Here is an 18,355-nt window from a genome sequence, read left to right on the forward strand (position 1 = left end):
CCAACCCCAACCCAGGAGTGGGGCAGGAGGCTGAGGGGCTGGATGCTGGCATGTGTCTCCATGGCCCTGAGATGGCCCAGATAACTGTCAGCAGTTCCTGGTCACGTCCCACATCCCCCAGAGCTGTTTGCCTGGGGTTCTGTGTGCCCCTAGGTTCTGCTGCCCAGCCCAGGGAAGTCCTTGGGCTGGCTTATCGCCTCTCATGGCCTGGGTCCTGCCCCTGTTCTTACTCCTGTGTTTCCTGGCTGTGCTGCCTCCAGGGAATGTCCCGGCTGGCTGGTTCCTCCTCACTCACACTGATTCCCCCTCTGTAGGCTTCCACCATGGACAGAAGCCAGCCCTGGTCCCTCTTTGGTGTCCCAGCTCCTTCTGCCTGGCCCTGGAGGCCCAAGGGATGGTTGACTGTTGTCCGAGGTCTGTTAGTTCATCCAGACTGGTGAGTGCTCTACTGTTGTCCTTTGTACTCCTCTGGGGCCTTCAAGCAGGTGGGGCTGGGGGGCAGAGGTGGGTGTGGAGCTGCCCTAAGCGGATGTGGTTTGGGGGATGGAGGGGGAAGCCCTGCAGAGGTGGCAGGCGAGATGCTGCTCAACTTGGGGAGAACTGATTTCTTCAGTGACGGGAGTAATGGGGTGGGGAAGGGGGAAGCCTGGCTTTCTTAGCAGGATAGGCTGGGGGGCTCTGGGCCTGGGCGGCATGGGCTGGTGTGGGAGGAGAGGGGCAGGGATGTGAGTGAAAGACTGCTGTTACCAGGGCAGCGTGTGCCTGGTTCTGATGGGTGGGGCTGGGTAGCTCAAGGCAGGCTGGGAGTGTGGTGGGGCAGGCCCAGGGCATGGGAAGTTGGCTTGCTTCTAGGGCATGCACCAAGGGAGAGCATGGAGGGAAGGCTGGGATTATCTCCCCCCTAAAAGGGCGATGACCACCACTTCCTACTATGATGGGTCTGTATGGGGAAGATCTCGCTGACCAAGGGCAGTGATAGACCCTCCATGATTCACCCAACGTCCCTGAGGGGGAAAATCTCAGACTTGTGGCGATGGCCAGAGGGACTCTAGGCCATCTAGTTCACTTTCTTCTCTTATGGGTGAAGAAACTGAGTTACAGAGGGGAGAAGTGACTTTGCAAGACCCTACAGTGAGGGCGTGTAGAGCCAAGCTGAGAATCAAGGTCTCTGGAGGCCTGGTCGGCTCGTGGAGGACTTACCTTCCTTGCCTGAGGAGGCTTCTGGAGAAGGTACAGGCAGACCTGGGCGTGAGGGGTGGAGTGTAGGAACGGAATTTCCACCAGGTCTTTCCCGTGGGATCTCAGATACTAGGATGGGGCCAAGGGCACCCCAGTCCTGGTTACCATGTTTACCTGAGAGAGCTGGAGTTCAACCTGGCACGTGGCCAGGGACCTGTGATTGCCTTCTTCCTGTCCCAGAACGGAGGGCTGTCTCCGAGCCACAGCCCCCTTCAGGCCTTGAGGGATCCCTGGATGAAGGCGGAGCTGTCTCAGTATCTCCCCCAGCCCCCCAGCCACTGTTGCCTCATGTGGAGTGGGTGTTCAGGGCACAGGGAGTCCCAGGGAGGTGGCTGCAATGGGGGAGGACGGGGTGGCCACTGTGAGCCTGGGTGGAAGGGGGGGAAGCCCAGGGAAGCAGGGCCTCCTGTTCCAGGGGCTGGGCTGGGTGTGCACCTGGCCGCCCGCTGGCAGCAGGCTCCGTTCCACCAACCTTGGGCTGGGGGCAGGGAGAGGAATTACTGTAAGTGGGAGAGGCAGGTGTCCCTGGTCGGCCGGGGATTTGGACTTGGGAGGCACGTGAGTGAAGATGACAGCAGCGAGCCAGATGGCTTCCCCCAACCTGGCCCCCACCTCTACCGTCAGCTCAGACTGCCTCCTGAGCGCCCAGCCTTCCCCTCTGTGTACAGAGTGGCCCCCATGGGCAGAATTCCTTGTGTTCACCTCGTTGTCCGGGTGATGGTGGTGCCTGGGTGGAACTCTCATGCCATACCCACTGCCAAGGCCACCCCGAGGGGCTGCCAGCCGGGGCCCCGTGAGCGCTAGACCTGCTGGTCTTGTGACGTGGGCACCCGTCTGCCAGGCCTGGGCACGGGCCCAGGGTCACGCTCACGCCGGGGCTCCCGTCAGCTGACTATTTTGGGCTCTTGCTGACCTGGGCCAAAGTCAGGCCTCAGCCAAGAGGGCCCCGAGGCAGCTCCCTCTGTCCCCAGAGGCCGGCTCTGGTTTCGGCTATATAAACAGAGGAGGACATGCTGGCTTGGAGACAGGTCCACGTCCTAAGTCCGCTCAGCTGGTGCATAGCCTTGGCCGGGCGGGCCGGGCTGACCGGGCAGTCCCGTCTCTTCCCGCAGGGCTCCCTGAGGCTGCCAGGAAGAGCCCCTGAACAACCCCAGGATTCTCGCCTGGTGCAGTTGTCCAGGATCTCTGAGAGTCTAAGCAGATCGTGAAGAGATAGCTGGTGAGTCTTAGGGATGGGGAAACTGAGGCATGGGAGCTGGGCCGTTTGGATCTTTTTCCATCGTGACCATCTTTGGCCTTGAGAGGAGGGGGGCGGAGGAGGAAACAGGGCTGGCTGACCTTCCCGAGGAGTGAGAGTGAAGCTTGACCTGAGTTGGGAGGTGGTGGGAGTCACATTTGGTGGCTCGCCGTGGTCAAGAGCTGGGAGACGTGGGAAGAGACAGGTGCTGCCATTGCTCTCCTTCCTTGGAGATTTCCACCACACTCTCCGTCCTTCTCTTCTGTTGACCCGGCCTGGGTGAGGCACTGGTCTGCTCGGGCTGGGGAGGGACGCTGGAGTGAGCTGGGGGGGCCTCTGCATAGATCCCCGAGTAAGGTCCCTGACCCCCCAGCTGGTTGGGACTCGGGTACTTGGCTTCCCTGAGCCCTCAGCCCCTGCCCTGCTCTCCTTGCCTGGCTTCCCAGCTGGTCTTGGTGCCTGCAAAGCAGGGCTGGAGCGAGGTCTGGCAAGTCCACCAACCATCTTGCCACAAACACGCTTCCCGGGCCCCGGGCCAGGGGCTGCAGCCCGGCATGGAATAAGTGGCAGCTCCTTACGTGGGAGGCTCTTGTGCTCTCCTTCTCAGTTCTCAAAAAAAAATTTTTTTTTCCCTTTTCTGAACGTGAGTCTCTAAATGAATCCAGAGCCTGTGACTAAAAATACTTTAACAATAGGAAAATGCATCAGTCTTTCCGGCTGGGGCTCGTTATCAGAGGGTTTTTATTTTGGAATTTGAAATTTTGCCCAAGGAGGCTGGGTGGAGACCTTGGGCAGGGGCAGGAGAATTTGGTGGGTGGTGATGTTCTGCAAGGTGGTGGGAGGCCCTCCAAGGGTGGAGGAGAGGAGCTGGCCAGGAGCTGAGCAGACTGGGGGGCACGGAAGGAGGTTTGAGGAGGGTGCAAACATGGCGTAGGCCGACCTTTCCCAAAGGCACTCCGTGATCTTGTCTGTGTTTCTCTAGCACCGTCTGGCCCTTCTTCCCGAAGTCTGATCTTACTCTTTCGTGCTGTCTGTTCATTCTTCCTAACCTGAGAGGGAGTGGAGGGTAGAGAAATCCCTGGACTAAAGACAGCCTCAGTGGAGAGAGGCCTGGCCTCCTTAACTCACAAGCTTTCTCCGGAGTATTAATTGAGCACTTGCTGCATATACAGAGTCTGGAATTTTCCCAGTGCTGGGTGGAGCCACGTCTCTGGGCACACTCTCATTTCCTTCCACTCAGCCCTGGAGGGGGAAGAGGTGTGGATGGGGTTACTGTTCTCCAGTTCTTGACGAAGGGGGTGCTGGCCCTCCAGTCTAGCTGAAGACCCTGGTATCTCCTTTCCCTGCCCGCCCTCTCTGCCCCAGGGTCCTGCTGCAGGTCCCTAGAGTTCAGCTTCCCAGGCAGGGCTCCATTTCACTGGTGAGCCTCCCCCTTCCCTTAACCTGTTGAATTCACACAGCCCCGGGAGTGTGAGGTCTGCACTGGGCAGACGAGGAACCGTCTCGGAGAGGGCAAGGGACTAGCCCCAGGTCACACACCAGGCTTACAGGCTCCTGGTCAAAGAAGGCTCTAGGAGCTCTTCCATCTTTTGTCCTTGCTGGGGTTGGGGTGAGAGGCAGGGGGCAGTGGCTTACCTGCCCACATCCTAGGGAGTCTGTTGTCAAGGAGGTGACAACGTGTGTGGTCGTGGCAGGGCCTGGGCGAGATCAGAGCCAGAAGCCTGGTCCTGACCCTACATCCCCAGTTGCCAGAGCTGTGCACAGGAAGCCCCCTGGGGCAGTACGTACTGCTTCCTTGCCCACAGCATAAATCCCCCTACCCACTGCCAAGGCAGGAAGAGGAAGTGGCCGGGTCAGGGCTGGCGATAGGGCCTGGGGCTGAGGAGGGGAAGCTCCCATGGCCACTTCTCAGCGGGAGGAGGCAAAGCTCACTCCTTCTGCCCACCACGCGGGAAGGGTGTGGAGCCCTGTGGGTGGGGATGGTCTCGGTGAAAGTAGGGCAAGTTCCTGCCCTCTGCTGGGGGAGGCGCAGCCCAAGGGGGGGGCAGTGTGGGAAAGGGGCTGTGCATTTCTACTTCCTACATCCCCCATTTACCCAAATCCACACCCACCCTCTTGGCTGGTGAACGATGGTGGACATTGGCTGCCCATTTGGGGCCTGCCCCGGGCTAGTTAGTATTGAAGATGCATGAAGGCCCCGCCTGCCGAGGTCGGGGACATGGGGGGGGGGCTTGCCCTCACGTTCACACAGAGCTGAAGGAGGGATGAGTCAGCACATAAGTCCCTGGGCCCCATAAGCTCTGACTCGGGGGGCGGGGGGCAGGGGCCTAGTGAGTGCTTCCGAAAACATGCAGGGTTGACAGAAAACATCCTGTGTGAAGACCCCTTTCTACCGAGAGATAGCGCAGCCTCTCCTAACCGTAGCTGTGCTCTGCGTGTGTCGCTAAAACAAATACATAATGGGAAACAGGCACTGTTCTCTGATTTCAGCAACACACACTTGAATGAATCTGTACTCGATGAATTCCAGCAGCATCTGCGTCCATGTGAATAAATACGTCTCTCCCGTTTAGGCGTGGCTATTTTTTAAGAAACTTTTGTTTTTGAAAATAATAACATACATAGAGAAAAGTACACAAATCGTAGGTGTGAAATCTTGAGTATAGTGTGATGACGTTTCCAGGGTGAACACACCTGGCTGATCGTTGTCCAGGTTGGAAACTGGGATGCTTCCAGTCCCACCCAAGACCCCCTCACAGGCACTGCTGTTTTCAGTTTACAGGCCGTGTGTGTGTGTGTGTGTGTGTGTGTGTGTGTGTACACACGTATGCGTGCGTGCACATACCTGGTTCTACGGTACATTTAGAAGAACCAAGGCCCAGCAGGCCAGAAGCCCAGTCTGCAGTCCACAGTGGGGGCCATGGGTGCCGCACAGACCTGGGAGTTAGGGGACCTGCATTTGAGTCCTGCCCCCGAGCCTCCATTTCCTCGTTTATCAAATTTGGGTCACAATTCTAAACGGGGAAGGTTGAGGGGAGCGTTTAGTGGAAGAATCCACACGAAATGCTGTGGACTAACGTCTGACCCTTGATTGGTACTCCCTATAGCTCCCCTCACTTGCGAGAAGGTGCTTATGATTAAGAGTTAGGCTGGGGGAGGGGTATGGCCTGAAGTCTTGGAGGATGGGCAGCATTAGAGCAGAAGGGAGGAAGGGGGTCTCTCTGCCCCCGGAAGGGTGGAAAGTCTCGCCCAAGGTCCTCTTATGGGAGCAGTGGGGAGCCGGGGGTAATGAAGGTAGACGGGTGCACTGGGCCAGGCTGTGCTCTGGGAGCCTGGTGTGGACTGTCGTCTCATCTCCAACACTACATCTTCCCTCCCTGCGCTTCTTGTGGTATCGTGGCCCCGCCTTACCTTCTGGTCCTCCCTCTAGTTTTGGATATCCCTCCCATCATTACCTCCTTCATCATTACCTGTCCCCTCCCACCCCACACCTCCCCCCACAAGGGGCTGTTCACTCTGACCTTGCTCTTGAGGGTTGGACTTGAAGATCCCTTAGGAGCTTGGGACCAGCTTATGCTCCAGGCCTCCCAGGGTCTGCATTCATTGTGCCTTTCCCCAGAGTTCCACCTTAGCCAGATTCCGCTCTCCTCAGAGCCCCAGGACACCGTGGAAGGCCTCTGGCCAGCAGGGATGACACCAGGGGGTCCCAAAGCCCCTCTTCCCTCTCTCCCCTCTGCCATAAGGTAGGTGCTCCACATGGGTGCCTGAATGGGTGGCCGTGGCTGTGCTCCCACAGGGGGACCCTGCCTTTTTTCTCCTTATTTACTTATTTTCAGAGCGCAGCGTATACAGACCCTGTAGCGTCCCTGCCACCAGAAACATGGCCAAATGGCGGATGTGGTTGTCTTCGCCTCCCTCTGCCTTTGTGGCAGGGAGAAAGCAGCCGCCAGACCTGCAGTATCCTGGCGAGATGGGGCCTGGGCTGCAGGCTCCCATCTGGAGGCTAATGCTGAGATTCGGAGATTTAGACCAGGGCCTTGGGCAGCTCCCCACCACACTTAGTTCCCTGGGGCTCCTGGCTGGGTTGGTCCTGTGGGAAGGTAGGAAAGATCTGTGTTGCTTTTTACAAATGGAGAGTGGCAGGGAGGACAGGGGGCCACCAGGGCTCAAGGCCGGCTCCGCTCTCAAAGAACTGGTAACGGCTGGGCTTGCACACAGACTGAGATCAACCTTCAGCTAATACCCCGGTAGGCTGGGGCAGGATGGAGGGAGCGTGGACTTGGCTAATCATGTTTTGCTGACATTAATTAATTAATTACTTTTGAGGAAGGCACTGCTGGGGTGGAGGGAGGCATTCCAGGGTGGGGTGACAGGCTAGGTGGGAAGCCAGCCCATGATGTGGCTGGGGCTAGCTTCACCAGCCCAGACTTGCTGTGCACTTCTTTTTTTTTTTTTTTTTAAAGATTTTATTTATTTATTTGACAGAGAGAGACAGCCAGCGAGAGAGGGAACACAAGCAGGGGGAGTGGGAGAGGAAGAAGCAGGCTCACAGCAGAGGAGCCTGATGTGGGACTCGATCCCGGTACGCCAGGATCACGCCCTGAGCCGAAGGCAGACGCTTTAACGACTGCGCTACCCAGGCGCCCTGCTGTGCACTTCTGAGCAAGGCTCCTCTGGGAACCCTTGGGTCCTAATCTGCAAAATGGGAGGACGTGAATTCTATCGGCAGTTTTATCTTTTTTATTACTTTTCTTTAAATGCCTATTTTTTAAAAAGATGTATTTCTTTTAGAGAGAGAGGGAGCACAAGCAGGGGGAGGGGCAGAGGAGAGGGGGAGAAAGAGAAGCAGACTCCCCACTGAGTGTGGAGCCCACCACAGGGCTCCATCTCAGGACCCTGAGATCCTGACCTGAGCTGAAATCAAGAGTCGAACGCTTAACCGACTGAGCCACCCAGGTGCGCCCCATAGTAGCAGTTTTAAAGCCTTTTTGTTTTTTTCTTTTTTTGTGCGTGGAATCTCTTTTCCAGGCAGAATCTATGCAAAAGCCCAACACAAAGGAAAACAAAACTTGTGAAGTGGAGATCTTGCATAGGTCCCATTGCGTTATTCTGCCCATGCTTCACTTTTCCCGGGGTGGCCTTGGAGGGTCTTTGAAAGATGGTTCGGGAAAAACCAGAGCTCTCTAAAGACCTGTCCACAGTGAGACTTATGCTGAAGTGGGGGAGCTATGGCAAGTTCTGACCAGATCACCCAGTGAGATTGGTGTTGCATGAAGACTACTCCACTGGTGGGCAGGGGATTTGGAAAGAGGAGACAAGCTGGTTAAGGGTCAGGTTCCTTATTGGGTGTGGGCAAGGAGAAGTGGAGGTCACTGGCCTCGCTCAGCTGGTCTGCTGTCTTCATGCACCGGTGAGGCGTGGGCTGTGGTTGGCAGTAGGAATAGGGGTCCAAGAGATCTTCCAAAATAGAATTTCAAGAAAAAAAAAAGAGAAGTTGCTTGTGGGGCATCAGGAGCAGAGATGGGGTGGTGGGCAGGGAGTACGATGATGACAAGCTCTGCCTGCAACGGAGGAAGTTTGAGATGCGGGCAGGACCTTTGAGTGGGCAGAAATGGGGGCTGAAGACAAGGCTGTGGGGGACCTGAGATGGGAGGTAAGAGTGGAAGTGAGGAACAGGAAGTGCCTCAAGGGTAGGGGGAAGTGCTGTCGGGTGACCAGATGAGGTGAGAGTGGGGCCACCAGAGCAGGCGCAGTGCAAGCAGAAGCCCTTCCAGCTGACTCATAGGGGAGAAGGGGGCTGGGAGGGACCCCAGTGTTGGGGGGCGTCTCTCCTCTTTGTAAACATTAGCGCTACTTCCCCTCTTACCTAGCAAGTGCTGGCTCCCCGAGTTTGGGGTAGAGCGGGGGGTGGTGGAGTGACAGCCAGATCAGGGAAAGTTCTAGGTGGGCTGCCGCGTGGTTTGTGCCCCGACACACCCCTCTCCGTCCCTTCTTGCTCCACGGGACAGGTCAGAGCTGCTCTCTCCACAGGTGCTGGAGGTGAGGTAGGAGTCACGGACAGGGGAGGGCGTGAGAAGATCCCCTGCAGATGCAATCAGAGGTCCCGGGTTCCACCCAGTGTCCCACCACCTCGCTGTGTGACCTTGAGCGAGTGCCATTATTTCTTTGAGCTTGTTTATTTATAAAATGGGGAAGAGTCGGCACAAATTTGACAAGATTTCTCAGGCTCCACCCGGTTCTGAAATTCGGTAATTTCCCAGCTATAGTGCACCCACCCTCTAAGGGACTGGGAAGAAATCAAGTTCAGCGTGTGGAGCGGAGCCCATTGGCCCATCTTCGGCCTGGCAAACCCCTGCCCTGGAAAGGTACTTTGCATTGGGAGAGTAGGGGGCAGAAACCAACAGGGACCGGGGCGAGGTGGGGGGGCGGGAGGAGGATGAAGTTCCTGCGCCAGTCTCTCAAACAGTGACTCTGCTGGGGAAGACGAGTCAAGTGCACTGGCTGCGCCTGGGGCTGAAGTGGGGGTGCAGGTTGTCCCGGGTGTGTCCCCGAGTTGCCCGCCCCGGCCCGAGGCCTGCCCTGGCAGCCCAGCAGCGGCAGAGAGCGACCCCCCAGGGCCCCAGGAAGGGCTGGGAGGGTGCACAGGCGGAGCCGGGCGCAGAGGGAGCCGCAGGGAGCGGGCGCGGCCGTGGCTCCCCAGAGCAGCCGGGGGCTGGAGATCCTAGTCCGGGGAAGCCCCGCGGCCGCGGCTCTAGAGCGCCCCCTTCTCAGGCTCTGGCCCTCCAGGCCGGTTATTTCGGACCTGGGGGCCCCGGGCCGGGTCCTGGGTCGGGCGGGGGGGAGCCTCGGGAGTCCGCGAGCTGCTATTTTTAGCCGGCGCGGCGGGCGCGAGGGGACTATTTATAGATCAAACAATCCGCGCTCCCTGCGTCAATGGAACCCCGCGTGCGTCACGCGCGCAGACATTCCAGGCCCCCTCTCGCCCCGCCCCCTCGGGCTCCCCGTCCCGCGCCTCCCCCTGGCCGCCTCCCGCCGGAACCGCGCCGCCCCCCGCGCCCTTGTATGGCCAAAGCTCGCCGGGCCGCGTGCGTCAGTGGCGCCCCCGCCCCTCCCCGTGCGTCACGGAGCGCTTAAGAGGAGGGTCGGGCTGGGCCGGGGAGCCCCAGTGGCAGAGGCTGCGGAACTTGGGGGACTGTGCAGTACCGGGGGAACGCACGCGGGACCAGACTGCGACTCGGGGTGCCGGTCCCGGGCAGGGGGAGCAGGAGCCGGCCAGGTAGGTGCCCCCCCGGGGGGGGGAGCGTGCATCACAGCAGCGCTCTCTGCTTTGGTTTTTAGGGGTGTTGCATGAAGGAGATGGGCGTACGCGCGGGCAGAAAGGATGTTGTAGGGTCAGCGTGCAGGAGAGCGGGTGTAGGGTGCAGCTCTGGCGTCGGAGGAGAGCGGTTGGAGCGGGATGAGGACCCGGATCGGACTTCAATCTACTGGGCGCGGGGGTAGATTGGGGGGAGTGTCTGTGCAAGGTGGAAGCCGCAGGGGGTTAGAGCTGGCACCACGAGTGGGGACTTGTGCAGTAGGAGGCTGCCTGTAGTTCAGTTTCCGAGGGTGCCGGAGGGGCACGGGGCTCCCTGGACTGAGGTGGTGATGGGGTCTCAGGACAGTGGGGGAAAGATACACGGAACTTTAACTGCTGGGATCCATCGGACCCCTTCCTGCCAGGATTGGATTTCCAAAAGGGTCTCCTTCCTCCCCGCATGTCTGCCTCCTCCCCCATTCCCTTCGTTGTTTCCTTAACACGTTAGAGGCTGCGGCTTAGTTTGCAAGGATCCCCGAAGTTGCTGCCTGAACTGTATTAGGAGACTTCTGGATTGCTGAAGGAAATGGCCAGCATTGGTGGCTGAACTGTGGAGGGGTACTGTTTGTGTTCCACTAAACGAGTCTTCTTAGGGGCGGGGTCTCTGGAAGCCCAGGGAAGATTGTTTTAGCTGTAGCTGGGCTCCTGTGGGGGGGGGGTGTGTGTGTGAAGGAGAGAGGGAGATGTGGAAATCTTGGTCCTTGGGGATCCTGGGTAGGAGTTGCTTATGGTGGAGTCTCTGGTGTACTACCTGAAGGATACCCCCCCCCCCACTGTTCCAGCCCCACATGCTGGTCACATCTGTGCCCTCCCCCCCAGTCCCAGTTGGCTCATACAGGTAGGGTGCAGCCTGAAGCTTGTTCAGCGTAACAGGTGCAAACCACATTGTTGCCAGGACCTGCCTGAAGCCGGATTCTCCCTGCTCCCTCCTTCAACCCCGCCCCTTCCTCCTCCCTGTGGGACTGCTTCTCCCCCACCCCCCTTGACGCTAGATGTACGTTCCTATCTGGTGTAGTTAAGTACCTGCTTGAAGGGGGGTGGAGGGGGATAGGTTGATGGGGGTTGATCCGGATGTGGGACGTCCAAGTGGAGAAACAGGATTTGAATAAGGCTGGAACACCCAGCCTTCTTCCAGGTGGCTGCCACCTCTCCTCCACCCCTAACCCATCCCTGCCTAGGCTGTCATCGGGCTGGGAGACGTGGCCACTCTTATCTCTCGCAGGTGCGCTATATGCCTGTGGACAGGCCCTCCTGGGTGGGTGGCACCAGTGCTTCAAGGGGCTTCGTTGTCGGGGTTGGTTGTGGGAGTGTCAGGCCAGGGGTGGAGCTGCCCTGTCCAGCGCCCATGGAGGTGGGAGAAAGTCTAGAACCAGAGGACTCCCTGGGCTCTTGGCCAGGAGGTGGTGCCAGCCTTTGCCCCCTCTCTCTGTTCCCTCAATTATGGCACTCTCTGTTCCAGCTTGCTTTCCTACCCAGCCTCCCTCCCTCACTGGGAGGGCCAGAGCTCTGCCGACCCCAGGCATGAATGTGGGTTGGGGAACTGTCCCACAGCCTCCTCCATGGTCGTTTTTGACCAGTCTGCAAACTTAAGGATCCCCCCTAAATGGTGCTGTCTGCTCCTTCTGGCTTCTCATGATTGAGAGTGTGACCAACCCTCCTTTCCTGAGCTCCTGGATTCTTCAGGGCACAGATACTCCTTAGTGGAGGGACCCAGGCAAGGACGGGATGTCTTCAATCTGCCCATCAACAGGCTGCTTCTCCCCGTGTAGCCACCTCAAGTCTGCTGGACTCCGAGAGTTCTCATAAAAATAATAAGGCGCAGTGCTTTTGGGGTAGCAGAGAAATTCTTCTTAGGGACTGTCCATTCTTCTGGAAGTCAAGGGGGGCTGTCCTGTCCTCTTTCTGGCCCCTATTCGGCCTCCCTCCAGCATGCGGCCTTTAAAGGTCTGGAGCCCGGTTACTTGATCCCCTGGGGAGCTGGGGAGCTGGGGAGCTGAGGACTGCTGAGGAGGCCCCAGGTTCCCTTCGTTTTTGCTTTTGGGAGCCTCCCAGGCAGCGCCGAGTGGGTGCCCATGCCCAGATGGCAGGACTGGGGTGCGCGTGGGAGCTTCAGCCTTTGTTCAGTGTGTAGAGTGGGGGCAGGGATAGGGACAGACTCATGGCCACTTAGGCCTCTTGCTTGGGCAGCTGGGCCTTCACTCTCGGCTCCTCTTCCATTTTCAGGATGTCCATCCCGGGCGCTGTGGGGGAAGGAGGAGACGGGTTTTTGCAAAGGCTGGGCCATGCCTGGGAATATTCCCAGAAGGGCCAGGTTGGAGAAATATCATATCTGCACCCCGAGAGTGGGCTAAGTCAGGCTTTGCTCCCACCCACCCTTCTCCCAGCCCCCACCCATGCCTTACCCGTTGCGGGAGGGCAGGGGGCTGGAGGAACACAGTTTCCCCCTGTTCCAGCAGAGAACTCCTGGCTGGATGCCTTCCCTAGGGTTCCCAGGCTGACTTGGGTGTGGCTGGCCTTCCAACTGAGCCCACTCTTGCTGGGCCACTGCCCAGGGGCTTTGTGACATGGAGGTTGAAATGGTACTCCGGCTGGGGACTGGGGTTTCTGGGTGCCGTGGTGGGCCACGGTGCTCACGCCTCAGTGTCCTGTGTCTGGCTGGGATCCCTGCCACCTGGCTGCTCAGGGACCTATACTTAGGGGTCAGCCTTCAGGCTTCTCTCACGGACTCTCACTCCCCCAATCTTGGTCTCCTCCCTCTTCAGAGATGCCCTGTATCCAAGCCCAATATGGGACACCAGCACCGAGCCCAGGACCCCGAGACCACCTGGCAAGCGACCCCCTGACCCCCGAGCTCGGCAAGCCCACCATGGACCTGGCCAGCCCTGAGGCAGCCCCCACGGCCCCCACCGCCCTGCCCAGCTTCAGCACCTTCATGGATGGCTACGCAGGGGAGTTCGACACCTTCCTGTACCAGCTGCCGGGAACAGCCCAGCCGTGCTCCTCCGCCTCCTCTTCGGCCTCCTCCACGTCCTCCTCCTCGGCCACCTCCCCCGCCTCTGCTTCCTTCAAGTTTGAGGACTTCCAGGTGTACGGCTGCTACCCTGGCCCCCTGAGCGCCCCCCTGGATGAGACCCTGTCCTCCAGCGGCTCCGACTACTACGGCAGCCCCTGCTCAGCGCCGTCGCCGTCCACGCCCAGCTTCCAGCCACCCCAGCTGTCTCCCTGGGATGGCTCATTCGGCCCCTTCTCACCCAGCCAGACGTACGAAGGCCTGCGGGCATGGACAGAGCAATTGCCCAAGGCTTCCGGGCACCCCCAGCCGCCGGCCTTCTTTTCCTTCAGCCCCCCTACCGGCCCCAGCCCCAGCCTTGCCCAAAGCCCCCTGAAGCTGTTCCCTTCACAGGCCACCTGCCAGTTGGGGGAGAGAGAGAGTTACTCCATATCAACGGCTTTCCCAGGCCTGGCTCCCACTTCTCCACACCTCGAGGGCCCAGGGGTGCTGGATGCGCCCGTGCCCTCGGCCAAGGCCCGGAGTGGGGCTCCAGGGGGAAGCGAGGGCCGCTGTGCCGTGTGCGGGGACAACGCTTCGTGCCAGCATTATGGTGTCCGCACCTGCGAGGGCTGTAAGGGCTTCTTCAAGGTATTGGGCTGCCCTGGGTGCGGCTTTTTATGGGAAGTGGGCAAGGCTGGTCTCTTTGCCCAGCAGCGTCTCTGTGGTAGCCTCCCTGGGGTTCTCTTCCCAACTAGTCCTGCCCTTCAGGGAGGGGTCGCATCTGCAGGTGGCCTACCCTCCCAGGGACCCACAAATGGCAGGGGGCTGCCCGTAGAGGGACGGTGAGATACGGGGCGAGGCTTCGGGCTGCAGGGGTGCCCCCAGGAGGGCACAGGCTAATGGGCAGCCTCTGGTTTTCCTCTGCCTGTCCTCCCCCAACTCAAGGTCCTGGTGGGAAGGGGGCCCCAGGCACTCATGTTCCTGGCGTGAGATAAAAGGATCTGGGAAGAGGGCTTGGTGCTTGAGGGCTGGGGGCGGACTGGGGAACAGGCTGTATGTTTGTCCCAGCTCTGGGTGCCTGCTCAGCTTCCCATCCCCACCCCCCACCCCTCCTCTGCCCTCTCTTGTCTGCCCCAGGGAAGGCACATTGAGAAGTGCAGGTATCTGGGCTGCCAGGGAGCCCCGAACCCCTGGCTCCTAGTCTTGTGTCCTGGGGGGTCTCCCTCCTTAGGCAAAAACCTCCCCCAGTGTCCCCAAGATTTTCTTTTTCCTCCCCCCCACCCCCCGCCATCTCTCCCTCCCCTGCCACCCAAATGTTAGAAAAATAGCTGTGAACAGAGAGTGCTTTTGTCTGTGATGGCAGCAGGATCTGGACGGTCCCCTCCCCTGGGCCCCCCCGCCCCCCCGCCCGACTCTGACAGCCTGTTCCGTGTTGCCCCCCCATCCAGCGTACAGTACAGAAAAACGCCAAGTACATCTGCCTGGCTAACAAGGACTGCCCTGTGGACAAGAGGCGGCGAAACCGCTGCCAGTTCTGCCGCTTCCAGAAGTGCCTGGCCGTAGGCATGGTGAAGGAAGGTGGGTGGCTGCGATGCGCTGGTGGGACAGAGGCCGGCCTGAGTGGGGTGGGGCAGGCAGAGTGCCCCCAGACCTCTGTCCTGGTGGGCCGCAGTGGACGGCAGGAGCAGACCTTACGTCCGCTCCCCCTCTGGTCCACCTGCTTGGCGCATGGGTGGGGCGTGCTCTCTGTAGGGTCTCAGGGGCTCCAAGTCCTGAGACTCGGAGGTACTTTGCAGCATTGACGCACACGGCGTGGGCTGAGAGTCCCTTCCCTGGACCCCTTCCTCCTTTCCTTAGCCCTGCCCGTTTCTCTGCAGTTGTCCGGACAGACAGCCTGAAGGGGCGGCGGGGTCGGCTCCCTTCAAAGCCCAAGCAGCCCCCGGATGCCTCTCCTGCCAATCTCCTCACCTCCCTGGTCAGGGCGCACCTGGACTCTGGGCCCAGCACAGCCAAACTGGACTACTCCAAGGTGAGGCCCCGCCCACCCCACTCTCAGTGCCTTTGTGCGCATGGGATAAGGCCCCTTCCCAGTGCAACACCTGGGAAAAAGAGGAGCCCCCTTTTGGGCTGACCAGCTGGAAGAATGTACCCCGTCAGGTGGGCAGCCAATCAGAAAATTGTGCTCCTCCCAGCAGCCTCGGCCCGGGGTGAATATTTAAGGGTTGGCGAGCAAGAGCAGGGGCAGAACCTCAGGCCCTCTTTCGCCCCCCGGCATCTGGAGATCCTCTGAGTGCATGACGTGGCCTCCTGTGGCGGCCCCGCCGCGGGGCCCTTTGCGGGGTGCTGACCCCCTCGGCCCACCCTCAGTTCCAGGAGCTGGTGCTGCCCCACTTTGGGAAGGAAGATGCCGGGGACGTGCAGCAGTTCTACGACCTGCTTTCGGGTTCCCTGGAGGTGATCCGCAAGTGGGCTGAGAAGATCCCTGGCTTCGCTGAGCTGTCCCCAGGCGACCAGGACCTGTTGCTGGAGTCGGCCTTCCTGGAGCTCTTCATCCTCCGCCTGGCCTACCGGTGAGTTGCCGCTGTCTGCGGTCCCTTGGCTCCTCTCCTCCCCTGTGCCCTGTCCTCCCTCGAGCCGCCCGCCCCGACCGACCTCTGCATTTCTCCGCACTAGGTCGAAGCCGGCCGAGGGGAAGCTCATCTTCTGCTCCGGCCTGGTGCTCCACCGGCTGCAGTGCGCCCGCGGCTTCGGCGACTGGATCGACAGCATTCTCGCCTTCTCTCGGTCCCTGCATGGCTTGGTCGTCGACGTCCCTGCCTTCGCCTGCCTCTCTGCACTCGTCCTGATCACAGGTGAGCGGTCCCTGGGGGCCTGGGGAGGGCTTGAGGACCTGGCCCTTGGTGCACCGGCATCTGGCACCTGGCGGGCCCCCACGTTGTGAAGTGAGGGCGTCCCGAGGCAGAGAGGGGCAAGCATGTGCTCAGAGTGACGCAGCTGGTAGGCCGCAGAGCTGGGGTTCAGGCCCCGCCGCATCCGATCGCAAAGCCCAAGGCCGTCTGTGACTTATCGCATACTCTCCAGGATGCACGCCGTGTGGGTGTCGCCTATGGCCTGGGGTTCTCGTTTGGTTTGAAAAATCTTCCCGAATTATGAAAGTGCACAAATGCTACATTTTCACAAGCTCCTCACACTCCCGTAGCCAGCACCTAGATGGGGAAACAGAACCCTGCCTCCTGTCCCCTCACAGCCCTCAGCGTCCCCAAGGGTAACTGCTCCCCTGGTCTCCAACAGCGTAGGGTAACTGTACGTGTTGTGTACTTTTGTAGGTATCATTCTTCAGGGTGGATTTTTTGGGGGTAAATGCAGAGGTTTTCAGATCTCTTTTTTTACAAAATTTTTTAAAGCCCCAGAATCTTCCCCCATCCCCCTTTCCACTAAAATTTCACAGAGGACCCAGCCATATAGGACAAAATCCGAGGCACTTTGGGCCGAGAGAGCGGTGGGTTTTGGAATCTCTAAAACGCACTGCTCCGCTCCAGGGTGTCTCAGAACTGGCTGGGAGAAAACTGTGGGCCTAAGCAGAAAATCTGGTTAGGGATTGAGTTCGTTTTTGTGACCTTGGGCAACTCATTTAACCTCTCTGGGACTCAGTTTCTCATTTGGAAGAGGAGGATAATGACTAGACTTCCAGTGGGGCTGGAAGATGGGCTCCTGTGTGCACTTTTGCAAAGCGCCGGGGGAGGGGGGATGGGTGGCCAGGAGCAAGTGGGGCGAGGCGGGGTCTGGGGTTGGGGGGGCCTGCTCCTCAGACATGTGGCTGACCCCGCCCCCCCCAGACCGGCACGGGCTGCAGGAGCCTCGGCGGGTGGAGGAGTTGCAGAACCGCATCGCCAGCTGCCTGAAGGAGCACGTCTCGGCTGTGGCGGGCGAGCCCCAGCCGGCCAGCTGCCTGTCCCGCCTGCTGGGCAAGCTGCCCGAGCTGCGGACCCTATGCACCCAGGGCCTGCAACGCATCTTCTACCTCAAGCTGGAGGACTTGGTGCCCCCTCCACCCATCGTCGACAAGATCTTTATGGACACGCTGCCCTTCTGACCCCAGCCCAGGAACACGCGTGCCCCGTGTACGCACGCTCATACGCCACCCCACGTGCCTTTAGCCCACGGCCCACCGACCCCCGGAGCACCCCCACCCCCCGGCCTGGGCTTGAGCTGCAGACCGGCCGGCCTCCCCCACTTGGGCTGGGTGGTTGGCAGGGAGCTCACGCCCTGGGGGAGGGAGGATGCATTCAAGGGGGGGGTGACCCCTACTATTTGTCTTACCCCCCAGCCCCAGCCTTCATGTTTTTGTAAGATAAACCGTTTTTAACACACACCGCTGTGCTGTAAATAAGCCAAATGCTGCTGTAAATACAGGAAGGAAGAGGCCGAGATGGGAGTGAGGGTTGAGAGGGAGGGGCGGCCCCCACCAGCCCGGGCAAGCCTTTCCCGCCTCCTTGCACCTGCTCTCTCTTCCCGCCCTCTTTCCACATGTACATAATCTTACCCTAGGAAGAAGACAAATGACAGATTCTGACATTTATATTTGTGTATTTTCCTGGATTTATAGTATGTGACTTTTCTGATTAATATATTTAATATATTGAATAAAAAATAGGCCTGTAGCTGAAACTGGGAGCCTGTCTGTCTCTGACACCCTCCTCCCCACCACATGCACCCCCCCCCACACCCCGGTAATTACTGAAGACAGAAGCGACTCTGGATGAATCGCGGATGTTACCAACCTGAGCTCACAGGCCTCAGTTTACTCCTCTGTGAGAGGTAGCCACGCCTGACCCCTGCTTCTTGGGGTTGGCACACTAGCACTCAGACTAGTTTCAGATGAGTGGAAAGCCTCTGATGAAGCCACGCCTCGTGGAGGGAGCCTGTGGTGGAGGCCCTGGGGGCTGAGGGGACAGCAGCGCCACTCCGACTGTCACGGCTCCTCCTCGGAGCCAGGGTCTCTGATTGGGCTTCCATGTCTGTAGGACAGGGTGAGGGGCAGAGCCTGCCTCCTGTTGCTGCTGGGAGTCCGGGAGCGTGGGTGGGGGGCTGAGCCTGGGGCTGGGTAAAGGGCCGCCCAGGATGGCGTTAGTTGTTAGTACAAGTTTTTTTCCCATCTGCATTTTCTACATTCCTTCCCACCTGCCTAGCACCCCAGCAATAAGATCCGGGTTCCTGGTGGCCCTCGTCCTCTTGGGTAGAAGATCGTTCTGGGGTTCCCACCTGTACTCAGGTGCTCCTGTGTAGGTCCTCCAACTCCCAAGCTCATCAGTTGCTTAACTGGCTTAAAATGCAGGTTTCTAGCATCTATGTCAGAAACTGATTTGCTGAGGCGGGGGGCCCAGAAATCTTCGCTTTTACCAAGCACCCAGAGTGCTTGTGATGCCTCTGGTCTCGGGGCCACTTTTTTGAGAAACAGGAACCTAGATCGACCCCAACCAGAGGCCCCGGGTAGATTCCAGCCATGGAGGGTCCAGCCCCCTTCACTGTGCTT

The 18,355-nt window shown here is 59.4% G+C and overlaps 1 protein-coding gene and 1 long non-coding RNA gene across 5 annotated transcripts in view; one reads left to right on the forward strand and one right to left on the reverse strand.

The window, feature by feature from the left end:
• NR4A1 (nuclear receptor subfamily 4 group A member 1) overlaps positions 1-17,485 on the forward strand; it is a 21,148-nt gene extending 3,663 nt beyond the window's left edge. The window contains exons 2-8 of one of the 4 annotated variants that reach the window (XM_040642490.1): positions 315-436; positions 12,593-13,470; positions 14,271-14,400; positions 14,700-14,851; positions 15,190-15,392; positions 15,496-15,674; positions 16,659-17,485. In XM_040642490.1, coding sequence (XP_040498424.1) covers positions 12,595-13,470; positions 14,271-14,400; positions 14,700-14,851; positions 15,190-15,392; positions 15,496-15,674; positions 16,659-16,915 — 1,797 coding nt within the window. In that variant the 5' untranslated portion in view covers positions 315-436; positions 12,593-12,594 and the 3' untranslated portion in view covers positions 16,916-17,485. Of the gene's footprint in view, positions 1-314; positions 437-2,306; positions 2,459-8,693; positions 8,842-9,626; positions 9,753-12,592; positions 13,471-14,270; positions 14,401-14,699; positions 14,852-15,189; positions 15,393-15,495; positions 15,675-16,658 lie in introns of those variants that run through there. The other 3 variants (XM_040642492.1, XM_040642493.1, XM_040642491.1) reach the window with 3 other exon arrangements.
• LOC103675501 lies at positions 3,200-5,025 on the reverse strand. The gene is made up of 2 exons (XR_571866.2): positions 4,112-5,025; positions 3,200-3,718 (listed from the first exon to the last, which is right to left on the reverse strand). It is a non-coding gene; the product is annotated as an uncharacterized LOC103675501 (long non-coding RNA).
• Positions 17,486-18,355: the final 870 nt, after the last annotated feature.

Source organism: Ursus maritimus, unplaced genomic scaffold, assembly GCF_017311325.1.
Source record: "Ursus maritimus isolate PB19 unplaced genomic scaffold, ASM1731132v1 scaffold_26, whole genome shotgun sequence".
NCBI lineage: Eukaryota > Metazoa > Chordata > Mammalia > Carnivora > Ursidae > Ursus > Ursus maritimus.